This window comes from Anabas testudineus, chromosome 13 (assembly GCF_900324465.2).
Source record: "Anabas testudineus chromosome 13, fAnaTes1.2, whole genome shotgun sequence".
Lineage (NCBI taxonomy): Eukaryota > Metazoa > Chordata > Actinopteri > Anabantiformes > Anabantidae > Anabas > Anabas testudineus.
Window position 1 is genome coordinate 3113249 of NC_046622.1, and position 21101 is coordinate 3134349.

The 21101-nt window shown below is 40.6% G+C and overlaps 3 protein-coding genes across 8 annotated transcripts; 2 read left to right on the top strand and 1 right to left on the bottom strand.

The window, feature by feature from the left end:
• Positions 1-1391: 1391 nt before the first annotated feature.
• blvrb (biliverdin reductase B) lies at positions 1392-4568 on the top strand. The gene is made up of 5 exons (XM_026378456.1): positions 1392-1565; positions 2632-2793; positions 3431-3520; positions 3675-3806; positions 3988-4568. Exons 1-5 carry the CDS (start codon positions 1481-1483, stop codon positions 4140-4142), a joined length of 624 nt encoding a protein of 207 aa, XP_026234241.1. The 5' UTR covers positions 1392-1480; the 3' UTR covers positions 4143-4568.
• A 122-nt stretch (positions 4569-4690) lies between these two features.
• sertad3 (SERTA domain containing 3) lies at positions 4691-9884 on the top strand. 6 transcript variants are annotated; one of them, XM_026378395.1, is made up of 4 exons: positions 4691-5049; positions 5380-5469; positions 6245-6380; positions 7092-9884. In XM_026378395.1, the coding sequence occupies exon 4, from the start codon at positions 7099-7101 to the stop codon at positions 8167-8169; it is 1071 nt and encodes a 356-aa protein (XP_026234180.1). In that variant the 5' UTR covers positions 4691-5049; positions 5380-5469; positions 6245-6380; positions 7092-7098; the 3' UTR covers positions 8170-9884. The 6 variants fall into 6 exon arrangements, with proteins under 6 accessions (XP_026234180.1, XP_026234197.1, XP_026234206.1 ...); XM_026378412.1 differs by having other exon boundaries at positions 5423-5469; XM_026378421.1 differs by lacking the exon at positions 6245-6380 and having other exon boundaries at positions 5380-5559.
• A 211-nt stretch (positions 9885-10095) lies between these two features.
• Positions 10096-19421, bottom strand: kcnk6 (potassium channel, subfamily K, member 6). Its single transcript, XM_026339703.1, has 3 exons — positions 19026-19421; positions 14983-15375; positions 10096-11555 (listed from the first exon to the last, which is right to left on the bottom strand). Exons 1-3 carry the CDS (start codon positions 19339-19341, stop codon positions 11305-11307), a joined length of 960 nt encoding a protein of 319 aa, XP_026195488.1. The 5' UTR covers positions 19342-19421; the 3' UTR covers positions 10096-11304.
• Positions 19422-21101: the final 1680 nt, after the last annotated feature.

Below are 21101 nucleotides of genomic sequence, written 5' to 3' on the forward strand. Positions count from 1 at the left end.
GAATTGAATTTACAAAAGCCTTTATTACAAAATATTCAGAGTAAATAAACCAACAAACAAAAACGTGCCACAGACCAAAACATCATGAACATGACATCAAACAACAAAATAAATAAGGACACAGATAAATAAACACATCAGTAAATAGAGGGTTCAGCCTCTGGTGAAAATGAACTAATCCTTAAAGAACAGTGTTAATCACAGATCGTCCTCCACCACAGAGCAGAGGACACCGTCGTAGAACCACTGCTGAACAAAACCAGACATGTTGTCCATGAACTTGTAGAACTTAAAATCCAGCCACACTCTGACCCCGACCTAAGCCCGGAACACAGAGGTGACCTCTTGACCCCCGTCCCTCCTGCTCTTGTAAATAGCAAGTTTGGCGCGACTAGTACTTCAAGTCTTTAAACAGCATCACTTACATTACTGAAAGAGGAAGTTATTACTGTTAGAGCAAAAACACAGAGAAGCTAAAAGACAGATTTTAAGTGACCCATATTGAATGTTAGCTTTTACTGCTAGCATGTTTCAACGTTAACGCCTATTTCAAATGGGAGATTTAGCTTTACCGTTAGCTAGATAAAGCTAAAGCTGGCTAACCATACGTTAGCCTAAAATTGAGGCTAATGCTAAAGTTCCTGTCTTATAAAGTTTAACGTACCTCAGGAATGGTCGTTAATTATAATAATAAATTGTTAACAAACTAGCTTCACTATCTAGCGCTGAATCTGTATGATATCAAAGTTATTAAGCAGTTTAATGTTTAAAATCCTTCCTTTTTCTAAAGCTTCCGTTTCTTCTGGCGCCTGCTGAACTGTGGTAGTCTGTGTTATCATCCAACAAGTACCAGGGTACTTCTTAAAGTACTGCAGTACATATCATACTAATCTGCAGTAAGTGCCATAGTACCTGACATAGTACTCACCAAACACTGTTTAGACCACAATAGCTTCTACCATGGTTCTCATTGAATTACTAAAAGAACAAATACCTAAAACTCCACAAAGTACACATTAAATAACTATATCTATGTTTGGTTTGCCTTCATCTTTAAAACAGCTCCAGTGTCTCTCCTTGTGTCCTAAACACACATAAAGTGAAGAGATTTGAATATAATCCTTAATATCATCTCCTTTAAGTTACATTAAATTCATTTTGCAGATGTGTGTCCAGTATATTAATTGATCATGGGCGACAAAGTGGTAGTTTCAATAAAATTACAAATACTATATATATATACTGTAAATGTAAAAGTCCAACACTTGAACTAAGTCGTTTTATATTATTAATATTTTAAGTATCGACCACGTGCACCGAGCTGCAGCTCCTTTAAGTCCGTGTGGGCGGAGTCTGTCTCACTTCCGGTCACCTGAAAGAGGCGTTTGTTATGATTTATAAGTGAAAGCAGCAGCTGCTTCGGACACAAACACTGACTGACAGGCTGCAGCTGTGTCGTGATAATCTAATACTGCTAATAATGTCGGACTCCATCAAAAACGTCGCGATATTTGGAGCCACGGGAATGACCGGGCTGGCGAGCCTGCCGCTGGCGGTGTCTGCAGGTGAGCAACGGGAAGCAAAGAGTGATCGGAGAGGGCACCGGGTTCACACAGGGGGCATTGATGAGCCCCGGTCCATTGGTTTAGTAATGTGTAATTGTGCTTATAATAAAGTGCAGCTTAGTTCAGTTCAGTCCTCCCTTAATATAAAGTTGTCTGTGTGGCTGCACACTGTATTGTAAGATTGTCAAGGATCAGCTTAGTTCCAGTGGCCAAAAAGAGGGTAAACATAAGCTCAGACATGTCAAAGATCAGCTCGTTGTGCAGGTCTGATTAATGATTGATGTTAACACTCGTGATAAATGGTAGAAATTGCAATTAAACACAAAGTGAAGCCTCGATCGTCTTTAGTTGTCATCATCTATTTGTGCTGTGGATTTAGAGATGGGCTGCAAATCGATTATAATGTTAATGTAATTATAATAACCTTATAATATGGAAAAAGTGATGAGAGATGATAAATGTGTGTTTGTTGACATTTCTGGTTTATTCATAACTAAAAGAAGTACTTCTCAGAAAATTTACTTCAAATGTCCTAATCGGAGCAGTTTACAGGTGTCTTTTCTTTATTTATAAACTCACACACTCATATGAATCACACTGTGTCATATGAGTATTTGATTTTGCAACATGTTCGTTTCCTTTGCTTCTGCTTACTAAAGGGAAAAACTGTTGAGTCACGTTGGACGTTAGGAGTCAGCTTTATGCTGAGTCACAGCTCGCTGATAGTAAACGTTGTTCACTATCTGGCCTGTACAGGGAGGGTGGGATCACTGTTACAGAGCCTGTGGAAAAGGCTTTTTCATGCTGAAACCACGTGATCGTGTTGAAATGTAATTTCTACCTTAATATATGTTAAGCTACTGCACAATAACCAGTCAGGTGAATGTGAACGCTGATTCCTACACCAGCAAAACTCCTTTAATCCAGTTTCTAGATAAATAATAATAATAATAATAATAACTCTTAAAAACATTTGGGGAGATCAGAATGATGCAGGTTTGTGTTTATGTGTGTATATTGCTGCTGTTTTTCAGTGTTTCATTTCCATGTTTCCATCTACCTCCAGGATACAATGTCACGGTGCTGGTGCGCGATCCTGCCAGGCTGCCTGCCGACCACAAGGCATCCAGAGTGGTGGTGGGAGATGTACTGAATAAAGAGGATGTGAAGAAGGCCATGGAGGGCCAGGACGCCGTCATCATCATCCTGGGCACTAGGAATGACCTCAGTAAGGCTCCATAGAAAGACACACAACTGAGCAAACAGTATGAGAAGTAGTCATGACAGAATTCTGGTATAAATGAATAAAACCTCACAGTCATATTATGACTTTTCTTTTATTGTTTTAAATTGTACAATATTCTTCCACTGATTGTTAAAGTTCACCTCACACAAGAAGTACCGCAGTTGTCGATGTTATAACGTGAAATATTCACTAGAGGTCACCATAAGACTAATGCAACATAAAATCCTTAAATTTTTGTATCAGGATGTATGTAGGTTGATGGAGGGCATTTTCTATATAACACTATACTAAATAGAATCTAGCTGTATTTCTATCTGCAACATCTCCATAAATCAATAAATCAGTCAAACAATTACAAATAAAGCCAAAATGCTGACAACATGGATACAAAAAGTGGTTCCCAAAAAGTTAAATCTATCAAAAGCACCAGTAGTGTAATATAAAAATGCTTTATTAACAGTAAAAACACTGCATTTAAAGTTTCTCTTGTTGTTTTTAGTTTTGAATGACTGATGCATCAACTTGTACTCTGCTTAAGTAAAGTGCCCCACCATTAAATACAGCTTTGGAACATATATTTACTTTCCACGTGTTTCTCAATGTGCTCTGTGCTCATCAGGCCCGACCACCATGATGTCTGAAGGCACCAAGAACATCATTGAAGCCATGAAGGCTCGGGGGATCCGCAAAGTGATTGGCTGCATGTCAGGTACAAGGGCTCAAAAACAAGTGTTTTGAGAGTGATAATAATCTCATCACTCTTTTTCTCCTGTCTTCCATTCTTAATTTTCATCTCCTCTCCACTCATCCTGTGAATTACTTTACACATATTTTCTCTCCACTCCTTGTCTCCTCCCTCACAGCCTTCCTGCTGTGGGATCGCTCCAAAGTCCCACCCCGTCTGGTTCCTGTGACCGAGGATCACGACAGGATGTACACCGTTCTGAAAACATCAGGGCTGGACTACGTGGCAGTTATGCCTCCTCACATTGCTGGTCAGTAGGAAGTAGAACCTAAGAAGGTTTACTCTAAACTTAAATGGAAAAGCCAACCTAAATTCATTTCTGGCAGTGCTCTAGTTAACCAACCTGATGAAATGTATGTGTGGGAAATTTTTAAATATGTTTTTGTGAAGGTAATTTAAAATTGTTTGTGTCTCTCTCTGTCTTTATCCAGACGACCTTCCTCTGACAGAGCGTTACATGACGGCGGAGAACATGCTAAAGGGAAGAGCAATCTCCAAACACGACCTGGGACATTTCTTTGTCAAGTGTCTGGCGACCTCAGAGTGGGATGGCAAGACGGTCGGAGTGTGGGGAGAGTACAAATAATCCTGAATAACACACTGCTGTTGCCTTCTACATGATGAAGGGTTTAAACCTTTACCTGTCGCTGATCTCTATTCTTTATTTCCACTTAAACATCCTTCAAAAAAAATATTTGTTCATTTGTTCAAGAAATAAAGGGAAAAGGGTGTTTAGATGCTAACTAGTGCTTTTTTGGATAAACAGCTAATGCTTCCCTGTTTTCACTTTCAGGATTATGACTGGGCAGCTTTTGCTTGGCCCTGTTATATTTTTTTAATAAATTGTTTTATACTGATTTAAATGTTGTCATCAGTGGTGCAGAGGAGATATTTTAAAACAAGTATCAAACCTGTGCTGCTGCTTTCACTATAGCTTTTCTTTACATAAAATCTTCACATTAACAATTTTATATTGAAGAAAAAAATAAATAAAAGTCTTTGTTGTAAGAAACGTTGTGTTGAATATGTAGCTGAATCATTTTTATCACATGTACTTTCTGCTCTAGAAAACATGGAATCATGCTGTTTTAAAGCTCCAAATTATTCTCATACAGAGATCTTTAAATGTTACTTAGATTTGATTACTATGAGAACACCAAAGTTGCATCCTGACGGGAGGAATTTCAGATGCTTAACAAAGTTGGTTGCCTTTTTTTTTTTACCGCATTGGATCTAACAATATTTCACACCAAAAAATATTTCTACAGAAAATTAAACATATGTCGACTGCAACTAGTACAAACATTTATTATTATATTTATCATAATTTAATTGTGGGCAGAATAATCAACTTTTTGTTCTTGGTATGACTACTGCTTGTGTGGTCTGTGTGTCTCCTACAGTTCACCTCAGTCTGTCCCTCTGAAAGTCAGATGAATGGCATGTGGAGCTGTTTGCAACTCCCTCTGTGTCAAGCAGACCAAAGAGAGGAAGTACAAAACAGGAAATTCATTGTGCCTTCAAAAATATTGGCTGTGCATATATATGCTTTCAGTTCTAATGGACATTTTAACCTTTTGATGCCTTTTTTACCACTTTTACCTAGTTGTTATCAGTGATATTTCTCAGTGCTTCAATAAACAGCACACATAGCAATTATAGTCACTGTCTCCAATTATAAATGTTTTAATTTATTGTTTAAAATTATGTCTTTTGAAACCAACAGAAATAGGTTTAATGAGCAAACTAACAAACTAAATGATATTATATAGTAATATATTATCTGATATACATTTCAAATGCTGATCGATGTTATTTTGAAGGAGACTACAGGAAGTTGTTGTTTCTGGTGTCCTCTGCCTTCAGACCAGGTTTTAAAGAGGAGTCGTTCTTCATGTGCTAAAAAGTCGAAGGTGGGTTTAAATCGAAACCTGACGAACTCTGACATGTTCGTGTTTTTACCGTAGAACTTGTGTCTTGCTCCCGACGATTGCTGTTTTCAGGTAAATTACGGTCTCTGCTTGCAATAAGACTGATTTGCACAACTGCACAATTTATTCAGAGTTTAAATAACTTTTCCTGTGGACGTGTACATGTGTAGGATCCTGACTCTTTTCTTTTTTTTCAAGAGCTGTCGCTGTCGTATTAAAACTGTCACTGAAACGCGTATATACATATTTTTTTACATCTCTCAAAATCTTTCATAAACAATTTTTAATGAACTTAAACCTGACATAAGGCACATTGACAGGAAACTTCACTTGATAACGTTTGTCTTACTGTGACAGTTTCTTTTTCAACCTAATATGCAAATCCTTCTGTGATACAATCATTCAGGAATTGGTGCTACGACGTTACATAATTAACCTGGACATTCCGGTCTGAGCAGCGATAAATCATTGCAGGGATGAATTTAATTCTGCATATTGTGTTAATTATTATATCATCATTATATTTGCCATATTCGTATTTTAACGTGTATTTAATGCGATTTTGTGATGTGAAATGTCTGTATTAAATGTAAAGTACGTAAACTACGTTACCCATGATGCCCTTCGTCACGTACGACCCCCAACTGTAAACGTTTTGGCGTGAAACTCAAATCACGGGCGGGAGAAGGCCGAGAGAGTCGGTTAGTAAGATGAAGAGCTGACGATCAGCGTTTTAAAGATAATTATTCTTCTAAAGGTGCCCACGTACTCCTCAATCGCTTCAGCAGTTTCCCGTTTGGATCGAAGAGGAGACAGGATAAAGAACATTTAGCCAACAGTAACGGTATCGGCTAGCTAAACTGACGGAGGAGAGACGGGAAGTGATTCAACAGGTCGGTTTGTTTAAATGTCTTACTTTCATACCGTGTTTAAAGTTCACCTGCGATGGGATTTAAAACTTTATTCTTTTTATTTTGGTTAATAAATGTGTATAAAGTCAGTTAAAGTTCACCTACGTTGTATTTAACAGTTAAAGTTAACTCAGTTTTCCCTCCTACGCGTCGAACCTAACGTTACAACCCCCAACCCACAGTTAGCTAACGTTAGTACAACCACCAGGTTTAAAAGTAGTTATTTAAAGTTTTAAGTCACATTAACTTACGTCCTAATTAATTGTGTTATTAGGCTTTTTCTTAATAACATTTGCTGTTGATCTGTGTTAACGTTATTACTACACGTTAATTAAAGGTGTAAGATTTGCCTCAGTTTATGGCTGTAACTTTAAATTGAATTGTTTTAATATGTGTGAAACTTAACTCATTTACTGTGTATCATGCTGCCAGAGCTTGGTGTAATGCCTTAAATTTAGAACTGCAAAGATATAATAATTCAATAGTGCATGAAAATAGATGGAAAAACAAGGAAATGGTCCTAATTCTTAATGTTTATGAGCTGTATGTCATTTAGTTTTCTTTTGAGATTCTTTTTAAGCCATGTGAGTTTCTAATTACAAAAAACCCTCTTTCTTTACAAAACTGAAAATCCACAGGAAGCTTTTAAGTTGTAATACAAGTCCGCTTAATGGTTTATTGCTTTCTTTGCAGTTTAAAGATGATCATGAAAGGGCAAAAGCGTAAATTCCCTCCAGAGGACATGGAGGTTTCAGACAGGAGCAGCCCGACCTGGGAGAGCCAGCGGCAATTTGTGTTCTCAGTCTCCCTGAGCAAGTATCAGCGTGGTCAGGAGCTACCTGAACCCAGTCTACGGCGGTCTGTTTTAATAGCCAACACTCTGAGGCAAATCAATCTCGAGGCTTGCAGGGCACCCTCTTTCAACAGAGAAATGTTACAGCCTCCTTGTAGCTCTTCGTCTCCAATCCAGGAGATAGAGAGGGAGAATATTTTCACTGGAGTCAATGCAGTCCTACATCCCTCTGCAGCAGCGGTTGCTAACAGCCAGTCAGCTCTTGGCAGCTGTCCACTGGTTTCATCAAATGCAGCACAATTGTCAAATTGTCCAAGCTTTCACTCAAGTGCATCAAATGTCCCTGTGGGTGTAGTGGACGATGATGAGGATTGGGAATCAATGTCCACCGATCCTGATTTCTCCCTTTCAGCTGCCATATCCTCCATTCTCACTGCTCTAGACTCAACCATTGATGGGAGCCCTCAGGCATCAGCCCGGACACCTCTCAGGTCCTTGGAGAATCTGTCTGGATCCTCTAATGGAGGTGTGGCAGGGGTAAAACAAGGAGTCCGAGATTATGGGGGCAGCTGGGAGCAGCAGGAGAACTGCAGGGCACGTGAGAGCACAATGGAAGTGATGAGGTCCAGCTACCTCACTGATCTCACTGTGGAGGATCTGTTCCAGGATATAGACACATCACTACTGGATAGAGACATGGCAGTGCTTGGGCTTAGAGGAAGTGGGGGTGGATGCACGGGTGGGGATGATCTCCTACGGTACCTGCCACCTTTCTCTCCCTCCTCATACCCCTTTTCTCCATCTCTCAACCAGAATCTGAAGTGCCTGCCTTCCTTCTCCTCATTCAGCCCACTGTCTCCCTCATTCACTTCCTCGCCTTCTCTCTCATCAACACCATCTTCTCCCTTCTCTGCTCAGAGCCATGTGAAAGAAGGACTTGAGCTGGAGCATCTAATGGAGGTTCTGGTGGAGTCCTGATAGTCTTGGCTTCATTATACTGTATGAAATCCACTTCAGCAAGAAGTAACCTGAATATAATTCACTAAGTTAGTGGACAAAACTTGATTCAAAAGGCTGAGCTGTCACAATGGTTTATCATTGATTTTGGTAACTATATATATTGCTCTAACGTTGTGTATTATGGGCTTTAGAAAGTACTAAGAATGATCTAGAAATGTATGAATGGTTCATGTCCAAGACAGAAAATGGTCCACAAGGGGACTGGCAAGAGAAAAAGTTGTGACTGACAGCTGTTAGTGCTACATGAAGGTTTGTGTGGGAATGGAAAAGTACGTGGGTAGTAAGCCACATAAGGCTGTGTTCATCTTAATGGCTAAGCAGTGAGTCAGTGCATAATAAGCTGCTGAAAAACATTTTACTGCAGTTTTCAGAGTGACTCAGTTCATTGGAACTAATGAAGCTTCAAGTAAACCAGTGTTCACATTGAACATCCCCAGTTATCTGGATTAAGTCATGTTCTGGTGTTGGGTAACATGGGAGAAATCTCCTGTGATACAAATGTTAATGTGAGTTCTAAGACGGTGTGATTTGGCAGGTGTTGGAGGGATGTGGGTTGAAACACTAATTTAGGTCAAGTCTTCTGTGAAGAAATCCTTTAACTTCTGAGTTCTAGCATAGTATCACATGCTGAGAGGTCAAATCAGGATTTCAGTTGGAGGTCATCAAAACTTTTACATATTTATATCATCAAGTGCCATTTTCTTCAGTTACGTTGTTGAAGGTTTTCTTTAACTGGTGAGTTTTGTTTGCAGTATTTAATCAGTTTTACTTCAGTAACCAGTGTTTGGAGATGCAGTACAGTTACCTTTCATTAATGTATCTTGTATTAGCAGTAACCTTACTTGGTGAAAACACTCTTAATGCTGTTTGACCATTTGAAGGCTAAAAGTGAAGCTAGAATTTGTTTCCTGGGTGCAGCAGTAGCTCAGGAACTGCACAGAAACAGCCACATGCACAGTCCAGCTCCGAGAGAACCTGCCTTTTAATAGATGCCTTTATTGAAATAACTGCCACAGCACTGTGATTCTACACAAAAAGGAAAACCTAATGAGACAACCACTACACAGCAGCGTCTGTTGTAAAGATGATACATGATGTGATCAGTGGGTGTTTAGCATCGGGCTGTGAGCCACATTGGCCGATGGAAACTGGATGGTGCTGATATCCACCCTGTGAACAGCAGGTCAGTTCTGTTTGTTTTAGTGGAGTTCACCTGGTTTGTCAGAATTATTGCACTTTTATTAATAATAGACATTTCGAGGCAGTCATGTGCGCATGTGGTTTGTGTTACGTTTAAACTGTAAATTAACCAGAGGTTGATGCAGCATTTAATTCAACAAAACAAGAACTGTTTGAGGAGGCACATAGTGTCAGTGTACATCCTGTATGGATCAAAGTTGCTTTCTATGCAGAGGTCCTGTGAGGCGCTGGGCTGCAGTCTCAAACTATTTATAAACAGCATATTTTGTTAACTTGAGTAATTTATGTCCTCAATCATATTTGACAGCTCACTTTTGGTATATTAATATACCGTCATGGCAGTTATTTACTTTTATATTCTTTAAAGATATTTTAATGGTTGTGTTTTGAAATGGAGGGCAGAATGCCCAGATACTATGTATTTAGACTTTTTAAGAAGGCAAATGTCCGTTAACCTGATGTTTTTAATAAAATCTAAAAAACAAAACGTTTTGTCTGATTGATGGAACAAATTGAAACAGTGTGTGTGATTCTCAGTTCAGTCCTCATCAAAATAAACGTATTGAAGTGCCTGAAACACTTGGATCCGTCTCACATTTTACCATTCTCGGTAGAATATAATGCAAACTAAATGTTTACAATAGAAATAACATTAAAGTGAGAAAGATGTGCTGGAAACAGACATAATACAAGACAAAATTTATTTCAATTCATGATTATCTAACATTACTACACAACAACAACATAAAAGCTAAGACGGACAGCGTTTCCAGTTTGATGTCATTTACCTGCTCATTCAGCTACAGCTCTGACGGACAAAGAAAAACAACTCGTGAACATTAAAGTGCATTTTAAACCTCTGATGGATTAAACCTTCATCACTAAAGTCACACACAACAGGTTGTGTCAACAGGAAAATCAATCAGAGTGAAACACTCCTCATTTTCTTTAGTTCATTACCTCTAGTTTAACCTTTGAACCCCATTTACAGCCGTTCTGGAGGTGTACTAACATGTTGCAGTACACAGATGTAGACACCAGAGGGCAGCTTCGCAAAGGACAGCCCTGAGTAGAACAGCACCTGGGCTGCAGATCACTACAAATAATCTGATTAAATCAAAACTGCGAGTTAACATCCCCACTGAAAAGTTAAATTCTACGTTACATGTGACCTTCATTTGAGGAAGTGAGCTCAAGTTTTAACAGGTGCACTTGTCGCTTCACTGCCGCCGAGATCGTTCAAGCTTGTGAAGATGCATTAAAGTGGTGCCAAAAGACTGATGGTCATAAATCTGCCTGGACGCTTTCTACCATCATGTGCTCACGTGAAATGAGAAGAGAAGGAACCGAACAATGCAGCCAAACCATACGAATGCAGTTAAAGGTGTAAACAAGTGTTAAAGCACTGAAGTTGAAGAAGCAGAAAAGTCAGATTTTAGTTTCAGAATAGTCGTGGCACAAAAAGCAACAGGACAAAACACATGTAAGATAAAAGTGATCTGAAAACAACAAACCGTATATCAAAAGTTTTTGGTTCGAGCCCTTCAGGTACATCAGGTGCAGATCCTGAGGCTGTAAATACACCAGTGGTGCAGAAGAGGAACATCTGGGCCCTTTGGACCTGGTGGGCAGCTGTAGTGAACGTTGGTTAGTCATATGTGCAGAGAGTGGTGGAATAAACCTCTGTTCTCTCACAGCCTGAATCTCAAAACTCTTGTCTCATTTCCTCATCATTATTATTAATATTATTAATATTATACTCGATCCTTTGGATGAACAAGGAGACTAGATGCAATAAAATGTGCAAAGTAAGACAAGAATTCAGATTCAGCCCGGTTCAAGTCTGCAGGATCACCAGAGGTAGAGCATCTTTTCCTTTCCTCGTGCCACAGCTCAGCCTTTGTTGATGGTGTTGTATGACGGATGTGATGCCGGCTCCAGAGGCTTACTGGCCGCCTTTTCTGCCCGGTCAGGGAGCGACTTGTCTTCGTGTTTATTTTCTACGATGGGCTCCCTGTCCTCGTTCTGGTCGGACTCCTCGCAGCGCGGCAGCTGGAAGAACGCCGTGAGGCCGTGCAGGTCGGCCATTTTGTGGAAAGTGCGCAGCAGCAGGTACATCATCATCAGACCGGTGAACAGGTAGACTAGAAAGAGGAGCAGAGAGATGAGTTAATGTGCGTGATCATCACCTGAAGCTGACTTTTACCTCTGTGAGTCCAGGGGCCTAAAAATATATAAATATCATGGGTGACAGAAAGGCTGGAGATAGTTTTATTATAGTTCAAATGATATCTAAAAAAAAAAAAGAACTCAAGGATGTGCATCCATGTAATCTGTGAAAGCTTCTGCAAAGAATGTACCTGTACATGTTTTACAAGTGTCAGTAGGATTCTTATTGTTCAGGAAGAGCAGTCGCAGCTGCTTAGGTGAAGTGTAGGCAGGACGCTGAATCTTTGATGATGACACCGCGTCATGTTGCAAAGAACCTGTTTTCAAGTCAGTATTGGCTGCATGTGTGCGGAGCTCGGACATTAATCTTTCTGAGTTTACCTTCCCCTACTCATGACTGCTTAAGAGCGCAGTGTTCTGACATGTGGTTCTGCACTGAGCTGAGGAATTAATGTCAGTCTGACAAGCACCGAGCTGCAGACGGGAAACTATTCTAGTAAATTCCTTTTACCCAAAACAGCAGAGTGCCAACGAGTTGATGGCAAAGGTGAAAACAAAATCTGCACAACGTGTGATTGCTGCTCTGATTCCTTGCCTCAAAGAAAAGTCACGTGATTTTTTTTCCAATCACATGTATGCACCGACTGAGCTGCCCTCACACGGCAGAGCTGAGGTCCTGGACAATAGTCTCTCACTGCAGAAGTAGGCCAACGTGAAGAAAACAGTGGGATTAGAGAGGCCTCAGCACTCGCTGGTTGTGTTTTATAATCACAAAGCTGCTTTGGTCAAAGTTTCAAGAAGCCAAAAAATTCAGACTTTTTAAAAATATATAGAATTTATTTAATGCAAACTAATTCGATTTACCAGAACTGAATAGTGACAATAATCACTACAGACACAAGCGACGATCAAACAGTTTTAACCTGCAAACTCAGTGTTAACGATGTTCTTAGTTTTCCAGCAGCGAAGCTTGTTAACACAGCACTGGCTGAGTTAAAGGACTTTGACTGTTCAAACTCCAGACTGACGTCCCAAATTATTTGTTCTACAGCAACATTAGAAACACTGGGCTGTTCTGGAGAAGCCTTAAACCAGTAGTTTTAGTGTCTTACTTACTTTGCATGGCTGATAATATATCAGAACACATCCTATATGAGAAGTTTAGTTTCACATTAATGTCCTGGAATTAAATTGCAGAGAAGTGACTTGTTCTTCCTGTGGATCGTGATCATTTAAACGACATTTTCATTGTATAAATAGAGGATGTGTTATTTACAAGAACATACTGTATTTTTACAATCACTTTTAGCAAAGAGCTAAGGAACCAACACCACAGCAGAAAGAAGGATGTCTTTGGAAATGAGCAGAAGCAACTGCTGTTTTTTTACCGCACAGAAGTATTTTAGGGATTTGTCTTGTTTTAGTCAAACCACTGCAGCAGATCTAAAGAACCACGCTCCAAAATGCAGCAGTCGGCACCACCTTCTCCTCAGTAAGTTGTTTTGAGCGTTTCTCACATATTCACTGTGGAGAACAGAACAACACTGTGGCTACTTTTAGACTAACAGGTCATTCCAAACCAAATTCAATTACAAAGAAACTACGAACAAAGAAGCTGAAAAACAAGAGCACGACTGTGACTATGACCTCCTACAGCCTCGTCATGTGACACTGATGTTACAGTCTAAATAAAAATAAAGAACTAACGGGATGCTAATGCACGTTCATGGTCAACATCCAAACCATTCATCACTAATAAATGATCATTTCCTGCTTGAATCTGGAATCATTTACAGTGACAAAGACAAACGCTCCTTATTTGTCTACAGATAAAGCTGGAGAGCAGTTTCATTTCAGAGGAGCTGAGAAAGAGAAGCAGTGAGACTTGTCACATCACAGGTGAGAATGATGGCTGTATGCGAGGCTGCAGAGGCCGTCTTTATGCTTCAGAGCACCAAGACAAAACAACCATCCAGAAAACAAGCGTTTTCAGTGCAAAACTGCATTTTCGTGATCTGAAGAAATTATTTTACAACATTAAAAACCTGCCTCCACCTCTCCTCTCTTGAAAGAGGATGAGGATGCTGTGCTCTGTACTGCAACAGAGACCTGAGAATGTGTTGGTGGTGCTGTGCGATCAGCTGTCACATCTGTGTCTCTGTGCCCTGGATGCTCGGACGACATTGCACGAGGGCTATTCTGGTGAACCTGCTCTCATCTGCAGCTCTGCAGGCATGTGACAGCTCTGTGTGACCCTCACAGGGCAAAACCACACCAGACTTATTATGTGTCATGTGGTTTCTTTTTCCGTTTTAACATAAGAAGTGTAGTTAAGCTGTGAAATACCAACAACAGGGTAGAAATGTGTAAACGGTACAGTGACATCTGTGACCAGGTGTCCACATGCAGTCCAAAATACTTCTCGTGCACCAACTGTGTGAGCGAGTAACCTGGATGCTATATTCAGTTGTGTTAGTCCACAACTACCTGCATCTGTATGATGTCTCAATACTGTGCGGTAGTGAGACAGTACGTCTATGTGCATACATTGGTAAAAAATTACAAATATGTTTTAATATTTTTTAGTGATTCAAAGATCCACGATTATTTGAATTCATGTTTTACCATCTAGCAGATTTCTTGTTCTGTGCCTTTGTTGGTGCAGTGCAGTGTTTATCCCTCAGGTCTATTTATTGTGTATTACATAAGATAAGATCACACCCGAAGAGTTTGTGTACACAGCAGTTTCCTGTGGGGAAAATGGATTTTAATTTCCAACATCTTGTCAGATCCTGTCAGATCCACATCATCATTAGGAAGGTGTTGAAATGTAGTGTTAAGACGAGCAGTAGGTTTTCAACACGCCATGTTGTCTATGAAAAGTCTTCACTCCCCCTGGAAGCTTTCAGCTCCAACAGGATGAATACCTATACAATCTATTATTTTAATTTATTGTTAAAATTAATTAATTTTATTCACATTTTTGTTAAACAAACAACAACAACAACAAAAAAACTTGAACACAAATGTTTGTTGAAAACTTTGGTGAAAACTTCTAATGGGGGTGAAGACTTTTTAGAGTCAATGTCTGAGACTAATTCATAACAATAAAGATAATTTGTTAGACCTCAGTCTAAGCTCAGTAAACAGACGCCACCTTCTTATCAAACATTCACTGGGAGGTTGAGTCAGGTTGGCGTTAAACAGGCATTCAGGGTTTAATTTGAAGACAAAAAACTAAAAGAAAGAAGAAGAAGAAGCTGAAAACCTGTGTTTGTCTTGATAATTAGACACAAGAACTGAGTGATCAGATCAAAAATGGCTGCATATTTTAGAGAAGACAAAAAAACAAGAGCATTGATACCTGGATACTGATATAAAGGAAGGAACAACTGCACTCACACATGACAGTGAGCTGATACAGCTTCCTGAACTTCTGGCCCTGCTGGGCCCCTGGAACGAAATCCCCTAATCCGATGGTGCACAGAGAGATGAAGCAGAAGTAGATGCCGTCCAAGAACGACCACGACACCTCCAGTGCACTGAATATGGCTGCCGGAGCCACAAAGAAGCAAAGCACCACCAGAACCAGCAGCAGCAGGAAGTGGACAACAGTGGCTGGCCGAGGCTCCAGGCCTGAACGCTGCAGGAGGCTGACTGGAGCGAAGACCAGAGGGTACATGAGCCTCTGGACGCAGGCGGTGAGCACCAGCATGGTGAAGGGGACTCCGATCAGGGCGTAGAGGATGGAGAAAGCCTTCCCAGAGTCAGACAGAGGAGCGGTCTGGCCATATCCTGGAGAGACAGGAAGAGACCAGATGAGCTGAGGTAGTGAAAGACTGGATGAAGAATTTAGCATTGTACACTAAAAACAAGTCACAAACCATGCTGAGAAGTTACTTGTATATTTTATTTGTATCTTTCTACTAGTGTAACATACTGTAGAGTATTTTATACTTTTACATCTCAGTTTATTTCTAGCAGCTTGTTCTTTGTGTTTAGTTGTATCTTTTTTTATGTTCCGGTGAACTGAAGACAATTTTCCACCCTAATAAACAACACATTTGTGTTCTACCACTAAAAAATGTCTTTGTCTGTCTCATCTGAAGCTTTTACTGCAAACATAGAAAAACTACAGTTTGTACTGAAATAATTACTGTACTGCATGAGTAATCTAATCGCAGTCGCACTGTCAGTATGTGCAACGTGCAAAAATCTGCCGTTTAAATAATCAATAAGTGTGAACGGGACATATTCTTTGTTTGTGTACAATTCCCTAATAATAAGGAGACGACCAGTTTGTTCAGGGTTAGGGAGATGGAGGCCAGCGAGCAAATCAACGCTGAACTGGTGCATGAAACAAAGAACGTGACCGCTGTTACATTTTGGATTCAAGCTTAGAGACACTGAGCTGAAAAAGGTGCCGCGGGAAACATGCAAAGTGTAAGTGAACGCGTCATCATGTGTGACTGGTACAGAGGCAGCAGAACAAAACCCAATCACAGATGAGTGTGAGTGTCAGACACAGAGCAGAGAGTTAGTTAGTTAGACGTAACTCTGAAAACACATGACCCGTCTACAACATTTAAAATGTTTGACTTGAAAAACAAAGAAAGGTTAAAAACATCCCAAAGGACTGTGCAGCAGTTTTTGTGGGCAGCAACTGAACCTGAATCTGACAGCGCCGTCACGCTGCTGCTGGAAGCTTCAGACTGTGAGATAGTGTGGTCTTTCTTCTGTGCTGGCTCGAGGCAGTGAGATAATTCTAGCTGCAGAACAACTGGGCTGATGATGCCCTATAATAACAGTTCAACTGGTGCTTTTTAGGGGTTTTACAGCGTGTAGCGTGTTCAGTATAAGGCTCTATTACTGCAAGACTAGATGAATGGAGTTACTGTGAGGTTTAGAACATGCTGCTAAGATGTTTCTTATTTCACTGGTGATGGACATGTTTAATTTTACTTATAACCGTCATTAATTCGTAACCTAAACACGCATTTTACAGTCATATTTGTGTGTCTTGATTGGCAAATGTTTCACTGCAAAAGTACACGAGACATTAGTTGGATCAATGTTGGAGGATAAAGTATTTTAAGAAGTAAACAGTGCAGGCCTTCCTGAGAGGTTTAGACCCTAGCAGAACTTTATTCATGCGTTCAGACACGGGGGCTCCTGTGGTTAAATACACATATATACAATCTCAGATCTTCTATGTGACAGGAAATGCACGATACATGTTTGTGAGGGCTCAAATACAAATTAACTATTAATTTAACCATCTTCCGGTCGTCCCCTTGCACTTGTTTTATGTTATTAAAAGGTCATTCTGTATCCCTTCTTGGTCATTTTGTGTCTCTTTGCAATAAAGTTCATCTGTTTGTGATCACTGTCTCTCTTTGGTGTAGTTTTGTGTCGATTTATGGTCCTTTTGTGTCCTTCATGCTTATTTTTGCACATCATCATAGTGATTTTGTGTTGTGTGTGTCTTTTTGTAGTAAAGATGCATCTCTTTGCAGCAGTTGTAGAGAGTTTCAGTAGTAGTTTATGTTCCTTTTGCATCTTATCATTGTTATTTTGTGTCTCTGTATTCACTGGACATCATTTCCAACAGTGAAGAGAACAGAAGGTTACGGAAGGACTGAGGAGGAACTGTGTAGCGTTTCACATCCAGAGACTCAGTGATTAAGAGAACAACAACAGAAACTACCCATCAGTATCTTTCTTAATGTCTGTGTCAGGGAGTCACTAGATATTGTATCTAGTTAGTCAGTTTCAGTGTGAAGTGGCACCTTAACCAATTCTTGGTACATTAGAAGCCATGCGACCACAGTGGAAACCCCACCCTGTAGTTCACTTCAGTTCTCTAAGTTTGGTGTGTCTCACTTCTGGTTTCAGATAAAACGTTTAGACAATAAACTGGTGGTTTATTTACAACCTGTGTGATGATCACACGGCTTCTTTTGGAGGCTAAAATACTCTGGACTTCAAACATCAAACTAAACATATTAAAATATTTAAAGTGTCAGGTAAGAATACACATGTAGTACTGCAAAATACCGTGATACGGAGGAATCAAACATCTCCTGAACACAAATGTCATTTCTGTTCTGCTTCATGCATGACTTTGCATTTCCTCCTTTAGCCGTATGAGTGTCTGGTTAACAACCACATGAACGTGACTCTTTTCATCGCAGTTTGTTTAGATAGCACGGCAGCTCGCAATAAAAGAGTCCAGGAGCTTCGCTGTGCGTCGATTCTGTGATGATGCTGCAGTAGTTTGGTGCTGAACACTGGGAACTTTGATACTAATTCAATTAGACTGGTTCAAGCACAGAATTTTTCATCTACTTATGACTTCTATCTTAATTCATGCTTCTTTTGTGTGTGTCTCACACAACATTCATGTTTCCCTCAATTATATCAAGTCGTCCTGGAACTGAAGCATCAAAACACGTCCTCACTGTTCAACTTTTAACTCATCAGACCACTGAACGTAACAATAGATTTACAGACATGTCCATATGGGTTCTAATTGCCACATGTGCCTCTCTATTCACACACTTGTCATATTTAAAAAGCAGAGAAGCAAAAATATCCCCAAGTTGTTACTCAGCAGAAACCAGATCTGCAGGTTCTTAAAGAAATGAGACTTTCAGATGAGAGTCGAGTCTTCAAGTCCAGTTTCCACCGAGTTGAACGTTTGGTTCTGAACTAAAACTCTGATCTTATACAACATGTAATTTACAAACTGTGCCTTCATCCACTCCAGATGATGTGGGCAAATATGCTTAAAGGGTGTGGATGTGAATAAACAGTTCAGGGACACAGCAACATCACTGCTGAGTCCTCTAGAAATGACTGATGGTCCCATGGCTGATCATGGCTGCGCGTCAACAGGTTTTTTCACACCGTTTAGTCTCTCTGTGTAAAAACAACCCAGTGATATCCTGGTACTTGTTAGTAAACCCATTAAACTCTCATTCATGCCCCCTTCTGCTGTCATGGACAAGCTGGTCTCACATTTTCCTCAGGACATCTTTGACATAGAGAATCGATTCATAGCTCGTAGAGACCTAAAGAGGAAATGACCTTGTCTCTTTAGCAGAGTGCATTAACGACTCTGATCCCTGCGGGGGATGTTCTGAGGTGTCTCTCTTTGAATCGATGTGAACCGACTGATGGTAAAAGTTCCGCAGCTGCCGCGCGTCTGTAACATGAACGACACGTGGCAAAATAAAGCCGTAAAATTAATTCATCTCAGGCCAAAAGAAAGGGCCCTGTGTGGGACTGCACATCATTTATGGACTCTTATTACCGTGTTGACATTTGACTGTGATGGGATTTGAAGCAATTGTTTCTTTTCATCTTTTTCTTGCGTCATGCGTAAAAACGTCGCCAACATAAAGAAAGAAATGAAATAAAACTTTCTTTTGAACTTCACTCACCGACAGTTGTGACCAGAGTGTTGGCGAAGAACATGGAGGATGCCAAGTCCCAGTTTGAAGACAGCGACGCATTTCTGAGCACGGAGACGCCGTGCTTGTTGGCCGTCAGCACTTTGGAGAGAAACAGTTCGAGCGACGCCGCGTTGACGCAGCTCTGGTTCAGAAACTCCTGCTTCAGGGCTTCAATGTCCTGTCGGAGTTTCTCCTCCACCGGCCGCTCGATGCTGGAGAAAACCAGGGCCCCGAACAGCAGATAGATGATATAAAACACGACGAAGCCTGTAAGCAGCAGCCACGACTTGCCCAGAGAATGCATGGCTTGTTTTCCTGCTGAGCGCAGGTTTCCTCTCTACCTCTGACACCTCTCCTTTCTTTTCCTCTGTGAGGGAACTTTCAGGGGGCTGTCCTAATTGAACTTGAACCCCTCCTTGTGACCGCATCCTCCTCCCACAGTAGAATCAGGAGGGTGTGTCCACATCAGAGTCCTGGAAGTGTGTCATCCTAAATCCTGGAAAACTCTCAAGGTGCATTTATCCAATCATCACAAGCGTCTGTCACAGTTTTGAAAAGCTGGAAGATGTCAGACAAACCTTTATGATTTAGATTTCTGCTTCTCTGATCCTCCTCTGGTGTGACTGAGCTCTGCTGTTTCTCTCACGCTGAGTGATTCTGCTCTGGATTTATACACTGCCCGTTCAAAAAACCCTCACACTCGCTAATATTTCCATGAACCACTTTTAGCTCCTTTAGGCATCGTTTCAATAAGTTTCTGCGATGTCTCAACTTTTATTCTCGTCCAGAGTTGCATTCATTTTTCACCAAGCTCTTGTTTTGATGATGGAAGTCGGACAGCTGCATCCTGAAGATTCTCAGTGGGGTTAAGGTCTGAACTCTGTGGTGGCCAATGAATCCTGACATTGTCATCTTGGAACATGTCCGTGTTGTCCGGGAAAAAAAAAAACCCATTGATGGAATAACCTGGTCATTCAGTATATTCAGGTCGTCAGCTGACCTCATAACGTTGCTGAACCTAGACCTGACCAACTGCAGCAGCCCCAGATCATAGCACTGCCCCCACAGACTTGTACAGTAGGCATTAGTCATGATGGGTGCATCATTTCACCCTCCTCTCTTCTTGCCCTGATGCTCCATCACTCTGGAACAACTGTTTCGGTCAAGGCCAGCAGACAGTTCTCATTATACCCACAAAGTCACAATCATCTAGCAGCGAGTCTATTTTGAAGATTCACTGTCTTTCTGGGTTGTTTTGCATCTTTTTTATTTTATTTATTTATATACGTTCTTTGCTTGTTTTTGACCATTTTGTTTCTGTTATCACTTGTTTTCTGTCTTTGCGTTTTGCCTCGGGACCCTGACCTCTTTGACTCCTCTGCCTGTGCTCGGTGGGCCCTTTCAGTAATCCATTCATGTGTACGGTAAATATGAGGCAACAGGCAGCATCTGAGCAGCCTGGTAACAAGGGAAAACAGCTAGTGTGGCCGTGTTCAAAGGTAACAGAACCATTAATGTGCTATTAATCTTCTCATGTAAAATTTGGCAGAGAAATTACTAAGCATGCCTCCGAAAATGTTGAACTAATCCTTTAAGTCAAGATGAATGAAACTTAAGTTAAATTCCACTTTACAGGAAGCTGAGTCCTGAGTTCCTGAGCCGTCGTGCTGTAATCTGCTATTTGCTTTCACTGACAGAGGTTGCCATGCAAAATAAAACAACTTCTGTTGTTGTGTCAGTCTCTCCTGGAAGTAATCGCTGTCTTGTTTGTGCTCTTTGTGTAAAAGAGCGGCTGACTCGTGGTGTAAACGGTGAGGTCAGGGCAGTCTGCTGCACATTGGCCTGTTTTCTACCTCTCAGTACAGAGCTCTGTTATCGCGCTGCAGCAGGCAGCTGCTGTTTTAACTCAGCAAATAAAATCCTTAACTCTCGCTCGACCACACAGTTGACTCACGGATCTCCGGAGATGTTGGTGGCGTTTCGTACAGGATGCTGGCTTTTTATTAAACAGCGAGTCAGTGAATGTCTTCAACATTTGCCTAAACTGCAAATGAACAATTAACT

Excerpts from the sequence above, each read along its gene's own strand:
- blvrb (XM_026378456.1), top strand. The coding sequence starts at position 1,481 with ATGTCGGACTCCATCAAAAACGTCGCGATATTTGGAGCCACGGGAATG. Across the intron at positions 2,794-3,430 it reads GGGCACTAGGAATGACCTCA|GCCCGACCACCATGATGTCT; the intron begins GTAAGGCTCCAT and ends TGTGCTCATCAG. Across the intron at positions 3,807-3,987 it reads TATGCCTCCTCACATTGCTG|ACGACCTTCCTCTGACAGAG; the intron begins GTCAGTAGGAAG and ends GTCTTTATCCAG.
- kcnk6 (XM_026339703.1), bottom strand. The coding sequence starts at position 19,341 with ATGCATTCTCTGGGCAAGTCGTGGCTGCTGCTTACAGGCTTCGTCGTG. Across the intron at positions 15,376-19,025 it reads CACTCTGGTCACAACTGTCG|GATATGGCCAGACCGCTCCT; the intron begins GTGAGTGAAGTT and ends CTGTCTCTCCAG. Across the intron at positions 11,556-14,982 it reads GTATCAGCTCACTGTCATGT|TCTACCTGTTCACCGGTCTG; the intron begins GTGAGTGCAGTT and ends TCCTCTTTCTAG.
- sertad3 (XM_026378421.1), top strand. The coding sequence starts at position 7,099 with ATGATCATGAAAGGGCAAAAGCGTAAATTCCCTCCAGAGGACATGGAG.